The following is an 18971-nucleotide window of genomic DNA, read 5'->3' on the forward strand; positions in this document are numbered from 1 at the left end:
TATGCAGGGATTTCATGTAGTTTATTTTTAAACTCCCCATTATTTCTTTAGTTTTGTATTTTTATTTTACACACCACAGGCAACTTAGAAAAGGGAAGGATTCTGCACAGCAGTGTGGAGTTTAAACACCTTTATATTTGTGTCTTATTGTGAGGCAGAAAGGTAAAAATTTAAATAATGTCATCTCCCACTAAGGTACAATGTTATAAATACTACAGGGCTTCCCTCATCAAAATACAGGTTATTAGGGCGGGTTTGCTTCAGCCAAGTCCAAAAGCAAAGGTCTGAGGCCGTTCCTGCAACTCGTTCCACACAGAAAAACCTAAAATCCACATAGTGCCCTACTGCCCATGGTTCACTTGCGGTGATTCACACATATGAACACAACTGCAGGATCAGGGTAGCTCATTTAAGTTAAATTACAAAAGGGTATCTGAACTCAGAATTATCTTCTCAGCTCCAGAACCCTTTCTTATCTCATCTCACTGCTGTTGCTAGACTCACTCATTTCCCATAACACATCCATCTTACTGGGCCAGGGGTCGAAAAATAAAGAATTTATTCCCCACAGTTGTCCCAACTCTACTACCTTCAGATCCATTCAGGAAAGTGTAGTTCTTACCTCTAATGAGCAAGAGAGGGGTAATCTCATCCCTAACAAAAGTTCTATCCCCTGTTACACATCATAGAATGCTTAGAATGTTTCAGTAAGAACCCTGCAATTATGAAACAGTAATAGAGCACTGTAAAAAATAAGATGAGGAGTTCTTACCTTTCTCCCCCTCTTCCTTGCACAGATTCCAGTCTGTTTTCAGACAGCAACAGTTCAAAGCGAGCTACAGTGTATGGGAAATATCAGTGAGAGGTAAAATTTAAAAAAACCTGAGAACGAAAAATAATTTTGATGGCAACTCTGCAGCTTAAAAGATAGCTGAACATACTTATGCACATAAGCCACTGAATAAAGAGAATTGGAGAGCTTGGTCCATAACACAGGAAGATACCATATTTGGTATTAATTTGCAGCTTAGTTGGCACTCTCAGTAGTCAAGCTACCCTGTTACTCTCTATGGGTATGTCTACACTACGGAATAAGGTCGAATTTATAGAAGTCGGTTTTTTAGAAATCGGTTTTATATATTCGAGTGTGTGTGTCCCCACAGAAGTGCATTAAGTGCATTAACTCGGCGGAGTGCTTCCACAGTACCGAGGCTAGAGTCGACTTCTGGAGCGTTGCACTGTGGGTAGCTATCCCACAGTTCCCGCAGTCTCCGCTGCCCATTGGAATTCTGGGTTGAGATCCCAATGCCTGATGGGGCTGAAACATTGTCGCGGGTGGTTCTGGGTACATATCGTCAGTCCCCCCCTTCCCTCCCTCCCTCCGTGAAAGCAAGGGCAGACAATTGTTTCGCGCCTTTTTTCCTGAGTTACCTGTGCGGACGCCATACCACCGCAAGCATGGAGCCCGCTCAGGTAACCGTCACCGTATGTCTCCTGGGTGCTGGCAGACGTGGCACGGCATTGCTACACAGTAGCAGCAACCCATTGCCTTGTGGCAGCAGACGGTACAATACGACTGGTAGCCGTCCTCGTCATGTCCGAGGTACTCCTGGTCGCCTGTGTGATCAGGAGCGCCTGGGCAGACATGGGCGCAGGGACTAAATTTTTAGTGACTTGACCAGGTCATTTTTTTTAGTCCGGCAGTCAGTCCTATTGAACCGTCTTATGGTGAGCAGGCAGGCAATATGTCCTTCTGCACCGTCTGCTGCCAGCCAAAGATGTAAAAGATAGATGGAGTGGATCAAAACAAGAAATAGACCAGATTTGTTTGTACTCATTTGCCTCCTCCCCTGTCTAGGGGAATCATTCCTCTAGGTCACACTGCAGTCACTCACAGAGAAGGTGCAGCGAGGTAGATCTAGCCATGTATCAATCAGAGGCCAGGCTAACCTCCTTGTTCCAATAAGAACAATAACTTAGGTGCACCATTTCTTATTGGAACCCTCCGTGAAGTCAACCCTGTAAGCCGTGTCCTCAGTCGCCCCTCCCTGCGTCAGAGCAACGGCAAACAATCGTGCATCTGAGTTGAGAGTGCTGTCCAGAGCAGTCACAATGGAGCACTCTGATTGGGCTAAAACATTGTCGCGGGTGGTTCTGGGTACATATTGTCCGGCCCCCGTTCCCTCCCTCCCTCCGTGAAGGCAAGGGCAGACAATTGTTTCACGCCTTTTTTCCTGAGTTACCTGTGCGGACGCCATACCACCGCAAGCATGGAGCCCGCTCAGGTAACCGTCACCATATGTCTCCTGGGTGCTGGCAGACGCGGTACGGCATTGCTACACAGTAGCAGCAACCCATTGCCTTCTGGCAGCAGACGGTACAGTACGACTGGTAGCCGTCCTCGTCATGTCCGAGGTGTTCCTGGTCGCCTGTGTGAGGTCGATCAGGAGTGCCTGGGCAGACATGGGCGCAGGGACTAAATTTTTAGTGACTTGACCAGGTCATTTTTTTTAGTCCGGCAGTCAGTCCTATTGAACCGTCTTATGGTGAGCAGGCAGGCAATATGGATTGCTAGCAGTCCTATTGCACCGTCTTCTGCCGAGCAGCCATGAGATGTGGATGGCATGCAGTCCTTCTGCACCGTCTGCTGCTAGCCAAAGATGTAAAAGATAGATGGAGTGGATCAAAACAAGAAATAGACCAGATTTGTTTTGTACTCATTTGCCTTCTCCCCTGTCTAGGGGACTCATTCCTCTAGGTCACACTGCAGTCACGCACAGAGAAGGTGCAGCGAGGTAGATCTAGCCATGTATCAATCAGAGGCCAGGCTAACCTCCTTGTTCCAATAAGAACAATAACTTAGGTGCACCATTTCTTATTGGAACCCTCCGTGAACTCTACCCTTGTAAGCCGTGTCCTCAGTCGCCCCTCCCTGCGTCAGAGCAACGGCAAACAATCGTGCATCTGAGTTGAGAGTGCTGTCCAGAGCAGCCCAATGGAGCACTCTGATTGGGCTAAAACATTGTCGCGGGTGGTTCTGGGTACATATTGTCCGGCCCCCGTTCCCTCCCTCCCTCCGTGAAGGCAAGGGCAGACAATTGTTTCGCGCCTTTTTTCCTGAGTTACCTGTGCGGACGCCATACCACCGCAAGCATGGAGCCCGCTCAGGTAACCGTCACCGTATGTCTCCTGGGTGCTGGCAGACGCGGTACGGCATTGCTACACAGTAGCAGCAACCCATTGCCTTCTGGCAGCAGATGGTGCAGTATGACTGGTACCCGTCCTCGTCATGTCCGAGGTGCTCCTGGCCACGTCGGCTGGGAGTGCCTGGGCAGACATGGGCGCAGGGACTAAATTTTTGGTGACTTGACCAGGTCATTCTCTTTAGTCCTGCAGTCAGTTGTATTGAACCGTCTAATGGTGAGCAGGCAGGCAATACGGATTGCTAGCAGTCGTATTGTACCATCTTCTGCCGGGCAGGCAAGAGATGATGATGGCTAGCAATCGTATTGTACCATCTTCTGCCGGGCAGGCAAGAGATGACGATGGCTAGCAATCGTATTGTACCATCTTCTGCCGGGCAGGCAAGAGATGACGATGGCTAGCAATCGTACTGTGCCATCTTCTGCCAGGCAGGCAAGAGATGACGATGGCTAGCAGTCGTACTGTGCCATCTTCTGCCGAGCAGCCATGAGATGTGGATGGCTTGCAGTCCTTCTGCACCGTCTGCTGCCAGCCAAAGATGTAAAAGATAGATGGAGTGGATCAAAACAAGGAATAGACCAGATTTGTTTTGTACTCATTTGCCTCCTGCCCTGTCTAGGGGACTCATTCCTCTAGGTCACACTGCAGTCACTCACAGAGAAGGTGCTGCGAGGTAGATCTAGCCATGTATCAATCAGAGGCCAGGCTAACCTCCTTGTTCCAATAAGAACAATAACTTAGGTGCACCATTTCTTATTGGAACCCTCCGTGAAGTCCTGCCTGAACTACTCCTTGATGTAAAGCCACCCCCTTTGTGGATTTTAGCCTCCTGAAGCCAACCCTGTAAGCCGTGTCGTCAGTCGCCCCTCCCTCCGTCAGAGCAACGGCAGACAATCATTCTGCGCCTTTTTTCTGTGCGGACGCCATACCAAGGCAAGCATGGAGTCTGCTCAGCTCACTTTGGCAATTAGGAGCACATTAAACACCACACGCATTATCCAGCAGTATATGCAGCACCAGAACCTGGCAAAGCGCTACCGGGCGAGGAGGCGACGTCAGCGCGGTCACGTGAGTGATCAGGACATGGACACAGATTTCTCTGAAAGCATGGGCCCTGCCAATGCATGCATAATGGTGCTAATGGGGCAGGTTCATGCTGTGGAACGCCGATTCTGGGCTCGGGAAACAAGCACAGACTGGTGGGACCGCATAGTGTTGCAGGTCTGGGACGATTCCCAGTGGCTGCGAAACTTTTGCATGCGTAAGGGCACTTTCATGGAACTTTGTGACTTGCTTTCCCCTGCCCTGAAGCACATGAATACCAAGATGAGAGCAGCCCTCACAGTTGAGAAGCGAGTGGCGATAGCCCTGTGGAAGCTTGCAACGCCAGACAGCTACCGGTCAGTTGGGAATCAATTTGGAGTGGGCAAATCTACTGTGGGGGCTGCTGTGATGCAAGTAGCCCACGCAATCAAAGATCTGCTGATATCAAGGGTAGTGACCTTGGGAAATGTGCAGGTCATAGTGGATGGCTTTGCTGCAATGGGATTCCCTAACTGTGGTGGGGCCATAGACGGAACCCATATCCCTATCTTGGCACCGGAGCACCAAGCCGGCGAGTACATAAACCGCAAGGGGTACTTTTCAATAGTGCTGCAAGCTCTGGTGGATCACAAGGGACGTTTCACCAACATCAACGTGGGATGGCCGGGAAAGGTACATGACGCTCGCATCTTCAGGAACTCTGGTCTGTTTCAAAAGCTTCAAGAAGGGACTTTATTCCCAGACCAGAAAATAATTGTTGGTGATGTTGAAATGCCTATATGTATCCTTGGGGACCCAGCCTACCCCTTAATGCCATGGCTCATGAAGCCGTACACAGGCAGCCTGGACAGCAGTCAGGAGCTGTTCAACTACAGGCTGAGCAAGTGCAGAATGGTGGTAGAATGTGCTTTTGGACGTTTAAAGGCGCGCTGGCGCAGTTTACTGACTCGGTTAGACCTCAGCGAAACCAATATTCCCACTGTTATTACTGCTTGCTGTGTGCTCCACAATATCTGTGAGAGTAAGGGGGAGACGTTTATGGCGGGGTGGGAGGTTGAGGCAAATCGCCTGGCTGCTGGTTATGCGCAGCCAGACACCAGGGCGGTTAGAAGAGCACAGGAGGGTGCGGTACGCATCAGAGAGGCTTTGAAAACCAGTTTCATGACTGGCCAGGCTACGGTGTGAAAGTTCTGTTTGTTTCTCCTTGATGAAACCCCCCGCCCCTTGGTTCACTCTACTTCCTTGTAAGCTAACCACCCTCCCCTCCTCCCTTCGATCACCGCTTGCAGAGGCAATAAAGTCATTGTTGCTTCACATTCATGCATTCTTTATTCATTCATCACACAAATAGGGGGATGACTACCAAGGTAGCCCAGGAGGGGTGGTGGAGGAGGGAAGGAAAATGCCACACAGCACTTTAAAAGTTTACAACTTTAAAATTTATTGAATGACAGCCTTCTTTTTTTTGGGCAATCCTCTGTGGTGGAGTGGCTGGTTGGCCGGTGGCCCCCCCACCGCGTTCTTGGGCGTCTGGGTGTGGAGGCTATGGAACTTGGGGAGGAGGGCGGTTGGTTACACAGGGGCTGTAGTGGCAGTCTGTGCTCCAGCTGCCTTTGCTGCAGCTCAACCATACACTGGAGCATACTGGTTTGGTCCTCCAGCAGCCTCAGCATTGAATCCTGCCTCCTCTCATCACGCTGTCGCCACATTCGAGCTTCAGCCCTCTCTTCAGCCCGCCACTTACTCTCTTCAGCCCGCCACCTCTCCTCCTGGTCATTTTGTGCTTTCCTGCAGTCTGACATTATTTGCCTCCACGCATTCGTCTGTGCTCTGTCAGTGTGGGAGGACAGCATGAGCTCGGAGAACATTTCATCTCGAGTGCGTTTTTTTTTCTTTCTAATCTTCACTAGCCTCTGGGAAGGAGAAGATCCTGTGATCATTGAAACACATGCAGCTGGTGGAGAAAAGAAAAGGGACAGCGGTATTTAAAAAGACACATTTTATAAAACACTGGCTACACTCTTTCAGGGTAAACCTTGCTGTTAACATTACATACATAGCACATGTGCTTTCGTTACAAGGTCGCATTTTGCCTCCCCCCACCGCGTGGCTACCCCCTCAACCCTCCCCCTTCCCTGTGGCTAACAGCGGGGAACATTTCTGTTCAGCCGCAGGCAAACAGCCCAGCAGGAATGGGCTCCTCTGAGTGTCCCCTGAAGAAAAGCACCCTATTTCAACCAGGTGACCATGGATTATATCTCACTCTCCTGAGGATAACACATGAACGGATGTTGCTTGAACGCCAGCAAACGTACACTGCAATGCTTTGTTGTACAATGATTCCCGAGTACGTGTTACTGGCCTGGAGTGGTATAGTGTCCTACCATGAAGGACGCAATAAGGCTGCCCTCCCTAGAAACCTTTTGCAAAGGCTTTGGGAGTATATCCAGGAGAGCCGCGAATGCCAGGGCAGAGTAATCCTTTCACATGCTTGCTTTTAAACCATGTATAGTATTTTAAAAGGTACACTCACCGGAGGTCCCTTCTCCACCTGCTGGGTCCAGGAGGCAGCCTTGGGTGGGTTCAGGGGGTACTGGCTCCAGGTCCAGGGTGAGAAACAGTTCCTGGCTGTCGGGAAAACCGGTTTCTCCGCTTGCTTGCTTTGAGCTATCTACAACCTCCTCCTCCTCATCATCTTCTTCGTCCCCAAAACCTGCTTCCATATTGCCTCCATCTCCATTGAAGGAGTCAAACAACACGGCTGGGGTAGTGGTGGCTGAACCCCCTAAAATGGCATGCAGCTCATCATAGAAGCGGCATGTTTGGGGCTCTGACCCGGAGCGGCCGTTCGCCTCTCTGGTTTTCTGGTAGGCTTGCCTCAGCTCCTTCAGTTTCACGCGGCACTGCTTCGGGTCCCTGTTATGGCCTCTGTCCTTCATGCCCTGGGAGATCTTGACAAAGGTTTTGGCATTTCGAAAACTGGAACGGAGTTCTGATAGCACAGATTCCTCTCCCCATACAGCGATCAGATCCCGTACCTCCCGTTCGGTCCATGCTGGAGCTCTTTTGCGATTCTGAGACTCCATCATGGTCACCTCTGCTGATGAGCTCTGCATGGTCACCTGCAGCTTGCCACGCTGGCCAAACAGGAAATGAGATTCAAAAGTTCGCGGTTCTTTTCCTGTCTACCTGGCCAGTGCATCTGAGTTGAGAGTGCTGTCCAGAGCGGTCAAAATGGAGCACTCTGGGATAGCTCCCGGAGGCCAATACCGTCGAATTGTGTCCACAGTACCCCAAATTCGACCCGGCAAGGCCGATTTAAGCGCTAATCCGCTTGTCAGGGGTGGAGTAAGGAAATCGATTTTAAGAGCCCTTTAAGTCGAAATAAAGGGCTTCATCGTGTGGACGGGTGCAGGTTTACATCGATTTAATGCTGCTAAATTTGACCTAAAGTCCTAGTGTAGACCAGGGCTATGTATGGGTTGAGGCACATTAGTAGTGCAGTATGTGAAAGTTTGCACTACACTCCCCTGCACAGTATTTGTTGTGTGGATAACAAGAAGACTCCTGCCTTCAGAGCTGTTGGTCAGTGAAAACTATACCTGTGAAAAGTTTTTGTTGCTATTTGTTTTTAAACCTTCATCTTTTCAGTTTCTATACAAAAACACATTTTCTGTGTTTTTATAGAATTTTCATGTGTTCAGTGCCAATATTAAACAGAGTTGTTGGTATTGTCCATGCAGTTGGGAGAATACTAGATAGCATTAATAAGATTGATTTGTTAGTAGAATCTTCCTTGCTGTTTCTTACTTGGGAGATTAGCCGTTAGGTCAAAGGAATGAACAAACTGGGATGAGCAGAAAAGCAATTGTCAGTTAAAAGAGCTTGATGTTATCAACAGCTACTGTGTTTGCCTAATTAGTCATAGCAGCTGGGAAATCTTTGTTTTCACAATGCTATACAGTGTATAGTGTGAGATGACAGAGGTAATATTGACATGGTTTAAATTACATATTGTCAAAACACTTAGAACCTGTTATTTTAATACGTAATGTCTCATAATAAAAACCAGGCCACTTGCCATCCCTACTGTCTGTTGCTTCATACATTCACCTGTCATAAAGAATGCAGAGGTACAGCATTACAAAGTATGATATACAAAATTTAAAGTACTTCTGACCTACCAAGTTAAACTCCTCTTGTATGTAGTCACAAAAGAGATCCTCTGTACTTTTAAAAGGGAAAGCTGTACAGACAATGCAACTTGGTTTCAAAATAAGAACAGAAATATTCTAAAAAGGATGATCATCTTTCTCTCGAAGCACAGCCCAGATATCAGCAATCTTACTTGCTACAAAGAACACTACAGAAGTTGATTTACACACACACGAGTGTGTGCACAATCTAGGTACTTCGTATATACTGTGGCCATTCTTCGGACATCATGGCAATAGTGGTAGGCCTGTAGCAATTCTCCAAAAAGGGCTGTATTTTCAAAGTTGGAGGTACCGATCACAGACACACCCTTGAAAAGATTTTATGTATATTTAGATGAGATATGACGTGGAGCTATCAAGTGGTGCCATAAGCCTATAGCGAGGTGAAGTCATGGTACCCCAAATGAGAAAGTATCTTTAATAAAAAAAAATATTTTAGTACATTTTCATTTGGTAGCTTCAACCAATAAATGCCAGGTGTTGAAATTATCGTAAACAGTAAAACTGTAGTCACAGTCATGTACTATTTCTGGAACTGCTTTTTTTTTTTTTTTTTAGTTTAGCATTGGCAAGTATTTTTTTCCAGAAATGATTATGCTGTTTAGTGTATGGCAAAAATGGTGAACATTAACATTTTGGAACATACTGCCATTAAATGTTTTCACATCACATATTCTTAATTTTCAAAGCATCTCAAGAATGATTACAATGATTTTCTATATTTCAGATTGAACGTTGCAGACCAGATCTGTCACACAATAAATGCTGTGCATCAGTAGTAGATCATGTGCCCATAGTTTGTACTGCATAGTGGGTGGGTATAAATGTACATGAAATCCTCACGTAATGCTTCTCCATTTGTAAGCTTTGTGCTTACAGTGTAGTTAACTTTGTAGCAAGTAAGATTGTTGATATCCGGGCTGTGTTTTTAGAGGAAGTAAGATGCTTGTCCTTTTAGAACATTTGTTTTTATTTTGAAATGGATTGTCTGTATATCTTCCCTTTCAAAAGTATATGGGAAATTTAATTGGATTAGGTGATAAACTTGAATATACTGCCTGACCAGGATGGCAACAGTGATTGTGAAATGCTCAGGAAGATTAGAGGCTACAAACAAACAAAAAAAAACCCAAAAACAATAATAATGGGGGATTTCAATTGTTTCCACATTGACTGGGTACATGTCAGCTCAGGATGGGATGCAGAGATAAAATTTCTAGACCCCATTAATGACTGCTTCTTGAAGCAGCTAGTTCTAGAACCCAGAGAAGGACAGGCAATTCTTGATCTAGTCCTCCGTGGAACACAGGATCTGCTCCCAGAAGTGAAATATAGGAGAAATGCTTGATAATAGATACAAAGCAATTAAATTTAGCATACCACATATCAAAGAAACTGGTAGCATTTAACTTCAAAAAAAGGGAACTACATAAATGTGAGGAAGCTAGTTAAAGGAAATTAAAGGTACTGTCAGAAGAGTGAAATGCCTACAAGCTGCATGAAAATTATTTAAAACCACCATAATAGAAGATCAAACTAGATGTACGGCCCAAATTTAAAAAAAAAAAGTCAGTGAAATGTCCAAAAAAAATGTTCCATGGCTAAATAGTGTAAAAGCTGTAGTTAGAGGAAAAAAGGCATCGTTTAAAAATTGAAAGTCAAACACTAGTGAGGAAAACAGAAAGGAGCATAAAGTCTGGAATGTCAAGTATAATTAGGCAGGCCAAAAAAAGAATTTAAAGAGCAACTAGCAAAATACAAAAACTATCAGCATTTTTTAAGTACATTAGAAGCAACAAGCCTGCCAAAACAATCAATGGGACCACTACAGGATTGAAATGCTCAACAAGTACTCAAGAAAGACAAACCCACCGCGGACAAGTTACATGAATTCTTGGCATCAACCTTCACTGAAGAGGATGCAAGGTCACCAGTACCAGATGGTATTCACCCAAAAGTTCTGAAGGAACTCAAATATGAAATCAAAGAACTACTAATTGAGGTATATAACCTATCACTTAAATCAGCTTCTATACCAGATGATTGGAGGATAACTATTGAAACTTATTTTTTTTAAAAGGCTCCAGAGACAATCCTGGCAATTACAGGCCAATAAGCCTAACTTCAGTACCAGGCAAAGTGGTTGAAACTGTAGTAAAGAATAGAGTTAGCCACATAGAGGAATGATATGTTGGGGAAGAATCAATGCTGCTTTGTCAAGGAAAATCATACCTCACCAATCCATCAGTTTTTGAGTGTGTCAACAACCATGTGGACAAGGATGATCCAGTAGATATTGTGTACCTAGAATGTCAGAAAGCTTGTGAAAAAAGTTCCACAGCAAAGGTTCTTAAGCAAAGTAAGCAGCCATGGGATAAAACAAAGGCAACAAGTTAAAAGCTAGGAAACAAAAAGGTAAGAATAAATGGTCAGTTTTCACAATAGAACATGTAAAAAGCAGGGTCCTCCAAGCATTTGTACTGGACATGTGCTGTTCAAGATATTCATAACTGATCTGGAGAAAGGGGCAAACAACAGGGGAGAACACTTGGTAGAGGATTCTAAATTACTCAAGATTGTAACATTTGCCGTTAACTAAAACGCCTCAGTAAACTGGGTGACTGGGCAACAAAATAGCAGATGAAATTCAGTGTTGATAATGCAAACTGATGCACATTGGAAAACAATCCCCAACTATACATACAAAAATCATGGGGTCTAAATTAGCTGTTATCACTCCAGAAAGAGATCTTGGAGTCATCAAGATAGTTCTCTGAAAACATGTGCTCAGTGTGCAGCAGCAGTCAAAAAAGATAACAGAATTGAAAGGGGTAGCTAGTAAGACAGAAAATATAACAATGCCACTGTATCGATGAAAGAAAAGGAGTACTTGTGGCACCTTAGAGACTAACAAATTTATTTGAGCATAAGCTTTTGTGAGCTACATTCGGATGCATTCAGTGGAAAATACAGTGGGGAGATTTATATACACAGAGAACATGAAACAATGGGTGTTACCATACACACTGTAACGAGAGGGATCAGGTAAGGTGAGCTATTACCAGCAGGAGAGCGGGGGGGTGGGGGAGGGAGGAAACCTTTTGTAGTGATAATCAAGGTGGGCCATTTCCAGCAGTTGACAAGAACGTCTGAGGAACAGTGGGGGGTAGGGGAAATAAACGTTGGGAAGTAAGCCCGCACCATGAATACTGCATAGAGTTCTGGTTACTCCATCTCAAAAAAGATATTAGAATGAGAAAAGTTACAGAGAAGGGCAACAAAAACTAAGGGTACTGAACAGCTTTCATATAAGGAGAAATTCAAAATACTGGGACTGTTCAGCTTACAAAAGAGAGGACTAAGGGGAGCAGGAAAATGAGGTCTACAAAATAAGTAATGATATGGAGAAAGTGAATAGAGAAGTGTTATTTACCCCTTCACATAACACAAGAACCAGGGGTCACACAATGGAATTAATAGGCAGCAGGTTTAAAACAAACACAAGGAAGTACTTCTTCACACAAACCACACAACCCATGGAACTCATTGCCAGGGGAGATTGCGAAGGTCAAAAGTATAACTGAATTCAATAAAGAGTTAGAGAAGTTCATGGAAGATAGGTCCAGCAATGGTTTTTAGCCAAGATGGTTTTAGCCAAGATGCCCTGGGTCACCCTAAATCTTTGACTGCCAGAAGCTAGGACTGCATTGATCACTCGATTATTGCCCTGTTCTGTTAATTTCCTTAAAGCATCTTTCATTGGCAACTGTTGGAAGATAATGGGCTAGATGGGCCTTTGTTCTGATCCAGTATGGGCTTTGTTGTGTTATCTTCTTATGGAATATGAGCTTTTCACATTATTCCAGTGGAAAAATTTAGTCCTTTATTTTACAAATGCTCACAAGCCAAACAAAGCAGTGAAATTATCTTGTATAGAGTACCCTTATTAGAATTATTTTTCCAAATATTGTTAATGTTCTGAGAACACAAGAAGAGTGCTCAAGTGCAAACAATGATCATACATAATTGTAATTACCATCTAAAGGTAAATGTCTGAGAGAACATGCAACCAGTGCTATTACACTGATTACAGTTTAATCAATAACCAGTTTAAAAAAAAGGAAAAACTTTTCAGCCAATGTTCTGTCCCTGCTAAACATAATTTCATTTTGTAATTTGAGTTTTCTTTGTTGTCCCAGAAAACTATGAGATGTTGAATATAAAGTTGGGAGCCATTCAAATACAATCTGATGAAAATGGATACAAGCAATTTGAATATGAGAGGAAAGGAAACAAAAACCAGAGGAAATGAGAAAGTGAAAAAAATCAGCACATGAAAATTAAATCTATGAAGCTATTCTCTCCTAGATAACTCAGACAGCTGTCCAGTCAGCGACTTTGTAATACATGCACAGGTTTAAGAAAAAAGTAGCGAAGACTCAAAATGTCCTCAAACATGCCTAGGTATTAATCATGTTGGCATTAAGACTAGTAATTTTGCAAACTCATAGTAATGCCTCTTTACAGGTGCAAACATATTAGCATAAACAATTTAAAATCAGACTAATTAAAACTAAAATTTGATTCAGCTATTAAACCATTTAGAAGCAGCTGGTAAAAAAAGGAATGACGATGCAATCATTCCACTTTTCCCATGTTTATATAAATTCAAGTGACTGTTGATAAGCAAATCTTAAATGGTTATCCAAAAACCCCCCAAAAAACACAACACTTTTTTAGTTATATCATTAGATGGGTGTGGGGGAGAATGGTGACACTATAACATCACTTTATCTAAGAAAACAAGACTGAAGAATTATTGTGTTAACAAATAATATTTACTGTTAACACTTATGTCCTGCCTTACCAGAAATGATAATTAAAATTCAACCCACCTGTGTACTAGGTAGGCATTATCTCCACAATGCTGATGAGCAGATTGACAGAGAAAGGTTAACCACATGAATTGGAAAAGGGTCAAACAGGAAAATTAAAGTCAGAAGTAAAATCCAGGTCTCCTGACTCCCAGTCGTATGCTCTAGCCCCCCCAACACAGGTGTCCCCATTTCTGTGGCGGGAGGAAATGAACAGGAAACCTTTGTTTTGCATCCCTCCCTCTAACAGTTTGATTCTTTCATTTCTTGGACTCCATATAGAAGCAGCCCCTTCTCCAAACAAGCAATTCTACTCAGAGCCACTTGTTAAGCTAGTTAGCAAATCTTTGAACCCCAGACATCCTTGACTCATGATTACTTTACCATTGAACCATAATAAAATTTGGCTAATACTGGTCACCATCAGGATTCACCAAACCAACGTGTATGCTGATGTGGTATTGTATCTTTACAGCATGCTCCCTTTAAGGTGGGTATTTTGGATAGTGAAATAAATGGGTAAAATTTCCCTTTATTTATTCTTTTGCAAGCCCATAGAAGGCACTGTCCATGCCCCCCCCCCACACACACACATCAATTCACATAGCTCTGGTTGCTTGCAAATGAAGGCCATGATCAGTATAAATACAGTCTACACTACTCTTGCCAGATCTCATCACTAATTGGTGATAAAGGTTTCAGGACCAGAAATATCTGTATTTTCCTTTTTAAAAAAAGCCTATGACATTTTTGTCCATAATCTTCACCATGGTAACACACAGAAGACAAATGATATGCTGAGCAAGGAGACAAATGCCACCTAATTTTTAGAGCTGGGTTCAATGTTCCATCCATTCTTATTTCAAACTTCAACTTCAGCATCCTGCCATTTCAGTGCTGAAAACCAGTCCTTAGTAAAAACTGCCCTCATAACAAAAGAAATGAACATTTATTAACACTGATTATAGACAGGTGTAATGTGCTATTTGAAATAAGTATATGTGAAAGATTGTATGTATTATCAATCTTCATTGGATTTTAACTGTTCATTTCCATACTTTTAAATGCTTAGGGCTGTTTTTTTGTTTGAATTTAAACTATTATTCCTTGATACACATTTGAATATAATGTTAACTAGCAAAATAATTTGAAAAGGTAGCAAAGATTTGTGTCAGAACTTTGAAACTGATACTTCTCCCATCTAAGTGACACAATTCACACTCATGTTAATGGGAACATAATCAGGACCTTAGCTTTGGGTGTTCCGATTATGAAAACTCATTGCTTAAAGCTTGCTATTAAGTTAACATTTAAAAAAAAAAAGAAAAGTCATGTTGTTATATGTATCATGGCAGATCTTAGAGGCTCCAATTAAGATGCCCCATTATACTGTTGTGACAAAGTCCCGAGCCTGTATTGGTGGGTCCCACACTTCTGTTGCTCCGTAGCGCTCAGTAGGCACAGTTTGGCCTCCTACCTGGACCGAGTCCTGCTTCCCTTTTCCAGGAGATCTCTGTAGAGTATGGGGTTGGGTGGTAGGGAAGAACCTGGACCCACCCTCTACTCTGGGTTCCAGCCCGGGGACCCTAATGGTAGCAGCTGTTAGTGGCTTTCCCTTCACCGCTGACACCGCTTCGATTTCCTGGGCCACTTCCCCCTTACCTCAGGATTCAGCAATGCTTCCTCTCCTCCAGCTCCTTTTACCTCAGCTTCCTGCAGGGCACTGGAAGGAGAGCTTTTAAACAGTATAAGTGGGACCTTGATTGGTCTCCATTAGCCTAACAGCCTTAACTGGTTAATTGGCATCAGGTGTCTTAATTGGCCTGGAGTAGCCTTTGTTTGGCTATCCAGGGAACAAGGGCCTGATCATTCTGAAGGCTGATATACCTGCCTTCCAGCACTCTCTTATATTCTTCTGGTCTGAATCTGTCGCACTATGTATGCACATAGTAGGAAAAAGTCCCTGAAGACCTCACAGTCTCATGCCCAACCCTGAATTGTTGTCTGCTGAATTTGTTACCTCTGTTCCCCTAAAAACCAACCCAGGGTCACACTTGTATTAATTTTATTACGATGCCGTTGTTGGGTCAGACAGAAAAGAGATGGAACTTATTCATACAGACACACATTAACCACATTCATACCATCCTGCACTCACACACTTACACAGGCGGAGAGTTACCGGAGACAGCATGGGAAGCCGAGAAGCCAAAGCATGGTAGATCTGGTGTGTCTGCCTGTGGTCACGGATCCGGGCTGGTGAGCAGGTCAAGGAGCAGCAGCAGCTTGTGTGCATGGCTGCTTCTTTTTATTGGAACTGGGTGTCTCCTGTCATGTAAACTGAGTTTTTCATTCGGTGTCCATCACTGAGAAGCATTCCCAGACCCTGTTCCTTTCATGCATACCAGGTTCTTCTTTTCTTTACAGCGCCTCATCATTGCCTTCTCAGGGCAGATTACATCAGACACACCTGTCTCCGGGCTCTTTGCTCCTTGCAGTTCCTCTCTGCCCAGTCCCCCATACACTCCCTCATTTACACTCTCTCCGATTGTGTGATGGGATATTACAAAGCTTGGCAGTTCATACAAGTGGTAACTTGAAAAGGTTACAGAGCTTGCAAAGGTTACAAAACTTAAAAGGCTATGCTAACAGTAACTGAAGTTACAAAGTCTGCAACAAGGTTGCAGAACTTAATGATACAAGTTACAGATCTTACTATCGAATTTGAGAGGAGGCTTTACATTACAGAAGTCAGTGCTCTGCCCAGGTGCAGGGAACTGTTTTACATGGTTCTCAGTGTAGGATCAGACTCTTAATACACAAAAAAAAATATTACTTGTCCTCCCAGGTGGAGAATTGAGGAACAAAGAGATTAAGTATTCTATCCAAGGATATGCAGGAAACCTATCACAGATTTGGGGATATAACTCATTTTTCTTGATTCCCAGTCCAATTCTTTAATCTTAAGGCTATCTTGTGTTGTAGCAAATGCTCACAGGTAGTGTAAAAAAAAAAATTAGTTAGCGGCCAGTTTCAAGTGCAAGCTAATTTAATAGGACTGGATTAGGGTGCGACTCCCCACTGCAGTGCCTCCTACTGGCTGTCTGAGGAATTAGCTCTGCACCCTCTTCTGGAGGTGTCTTGCCCACCGTCACCTCTGCTTCTGCACCCATGTCATTCCCAGGACCACAGCATCCTCTTCATGATGCTGCCCTCCAGCTGTGCCACACTCCTGTGCTTCCCACTGTCTCTGTTGGGTCGTGAGTACCTACAGCAGCAGGACCTGAAGCTAAACTTGCTGCTTATTGGACCCTGGCCACAGGGGCACCAACTTTAGAGTCCAGTCTGGGAGGGTATATAAGCCCTCAGCAAAACATACTTCCACATATTGGAGCTCCATTGTCTCTCCACGCACACTGTCCCTCAAATAGTCTTTCAAATTCCCCTCCTATCAGGGGCAGCTGGCAAACAGTCTCTGAGTCTCTCACTCAATCCCCTTCCCTCATGGGTGACCAAATGCCCACTGGCTGTTTTGGGGATTAGCTCTGCACCCTCTGCTGGTGGTGTCTCATCCATTGTCACCTCTGCACCTGGACCCATGTCACTCCCAGGACCGTGGCATCCTCTTCATGACACTACCCTCTGCCTGTGCCACGCTCTGTGTTCTCCTCTTCCTGCAATCTCCACCCAGCCACTTCCTTCAGCGGCAACTGCATTCCATTGTCCCAGGGCTGTTTCCCATGCAGCTCCAGCACCCTCTTCTGCCCTTACCTCAGGGCCTTAGCCTGCAGGCCCTGGCAGCCAGCCAGGAGCTCTCTCCAGCTCCCCAGTCCCTACTTGCAGCACTTAATTGTCCCAGGTGCTGGGGCATCTTCCCCCTGCAAGGAGCCTGGTCTTCTCCCCTAGAGTTCCAAACTCTGCTCTGCCTGCAGCACTTCTTATATGGGCCTGTTGAATTGGCTGCTCCTCTCAGCTCCTTTCTAATTGGCTGCCTCTGGCGCAGCCTTCCTAGGGCTGATTTTAACACCTTTTCTGCCAGTGAGGGGCAACTGCTCCATCACAAGGACACCTACCAATAATTAACCCCCCTAGACATTTTATTTTGAACTGCAGTGTATACCCTTGCTAGTTCTGTTGCTGTTTAAAGAAAATATTAAGAATCAAATCAGCTACAATTTTAACAGTTATAAGTGATTGTATTAGGAACCAAAACTTATTTAAATAAAAAAAACAGTTTACGATGTTACCATAAACCAGTGGTTCCCAAACTTGTTCTGCTGCTTGTGCAGGGAAAGCCCCTGGAGGGGCCGGGCCAGTTTGTTTACCTGCCATGTCCGCAGGTTCTGCCGATCGCGGCTCCCACTGGCCGTGGTTCGCTGAGGGACATACTGGCTGCTGCTTCAGCAGCTCCCATTGGCCTGGAGCAGCGAACTGCGGCCACTGGGAGCCACGATCGGCCGAACCTGCGGACGTGGCAGGTAAACAAACCGGCCCGGCCTGGCCCACCAGGGGCTTTCCCTGCACAAGTGGCAGAAGAAGTTTGGGAACCACTGCCATAAACAATCACAAATGAATATTAAAACTATTACTGGAAAAACATATGCATAGCTCTATAAATGGTTAGACTAAATATCATATCTAATCACTTCACTTTAGAAAGAGTTGTTAATATTAGAAATTCTGAAAACCTCACAGGAAAATGCAGCAAGAAGCTATATTTCAGAATTCCTGTGTTCTCACAGGGGTATTTTTTCTCTCTGGATGGGAAATGTGAATGCCACTAAACATTTTGCTACAGCTACAAAATAGTTAATTAAAATCAGCATTGTATTTAAATGTGTATAATAAGCAGCATTTCAAATATAAACACATTTTCTCTAGAAATATAAACAATTGATGGTATAAAAGGGAACAATGGGGCCAACTGGAGGGAACAATATCAGTGAAGCTAATAACAATAGATGTATTAGCACTCACTTTTTAATAAGGTAACAAATAATGGGGATAAACATGAAAAGAATGGAATATATAGAGGAGCAGGTGGTGCATGAGATAATTGAGATGCAGGGTTAAGAGTGTCAAACTGGGTAAATCAGAGACACAGAAAAGAGTAAATTAGTATTTTATAATTAAGTCCTATATATTTGAAAATATTTGAAGTACCAATTGAAAACATTCTGCACCTTCCCATAATACTGCAGCATATGGTAATAGTGCTGGCCTCACAATATGAATCCCCAAAAAAGAATAGAGGCTGAATTAATTAGGTCTACAGTACTATGCTGTATGATAGCATTTCAACTAGTGGTGTTTTTTTCTTAGAATACTGAAAGTGAGAAGGAAGGAAAGAGAATATTGGAAGCCTACTTTTTTAAAAAAGAATGGAGCAGTGTTTATATAGCACCTTCTGCCAATGTCACTGGTGGAACCCATCAATGTCTCGCCCTCCTACCCCCTTTTGGCTACTGCACATTACTGCACATTAAAGTCACTGAAAACCTCTTAGAAAAGTTCATATGTTTTCTGAACTACCTGTATCTGACCACAGCTCCTCAGTGAACAATGGTGGCCTTTTAAAAAATAAATACATTGCAGGATCAAGCCCACACGGTCCTTGGAGAAAACTCCAATG

At 44.2% G+C, this 18971-nt stretch overlaps 1 protein-coding gene across 1 annotated transcript; it reads right to left on the minus strand.

Moving 5' to 3' along the window:
* Nucleotides 1-5572: 5572 nt before the first annotated feature.
* Nucleotides 5573-7512, minus strand: LOC141985832 (uncharacterized). Its single transcript, XM_074950027.1, has 2 exons — nt 6782-7512; nt 5573-6202 (listed from the first exon to the last, which is right to left on the minus strand). Exons 1-2 carry the CDS (start codon nt 7362-7364, stop codon nt 5682-5684), a joined length of 1104 nt encoding a protein of 367 aa, XP_074806128.1. The 5' UTR covers nt 7365-7512; the 3' UTR covers nt 5573-5681.
* Nucleotides 7513-18971: the final 11459 nt, after the last annotated feature.

The sequence above is a fragment of the Natator depressus genome, chromosome 4, assembly GCF_965152275.1.
Source record: "Natator depressus isolate rNatDep1 chromosome 4, rNatDep2.hap1, whole genome shotgun sequence".
In the NCBI taxonomy this organism is placed as follows: domain Eukaryota; kingdom Metazoa; phylum Chordata; order Testudines; family Cheloniidae; genus Natator; species Natator depressus.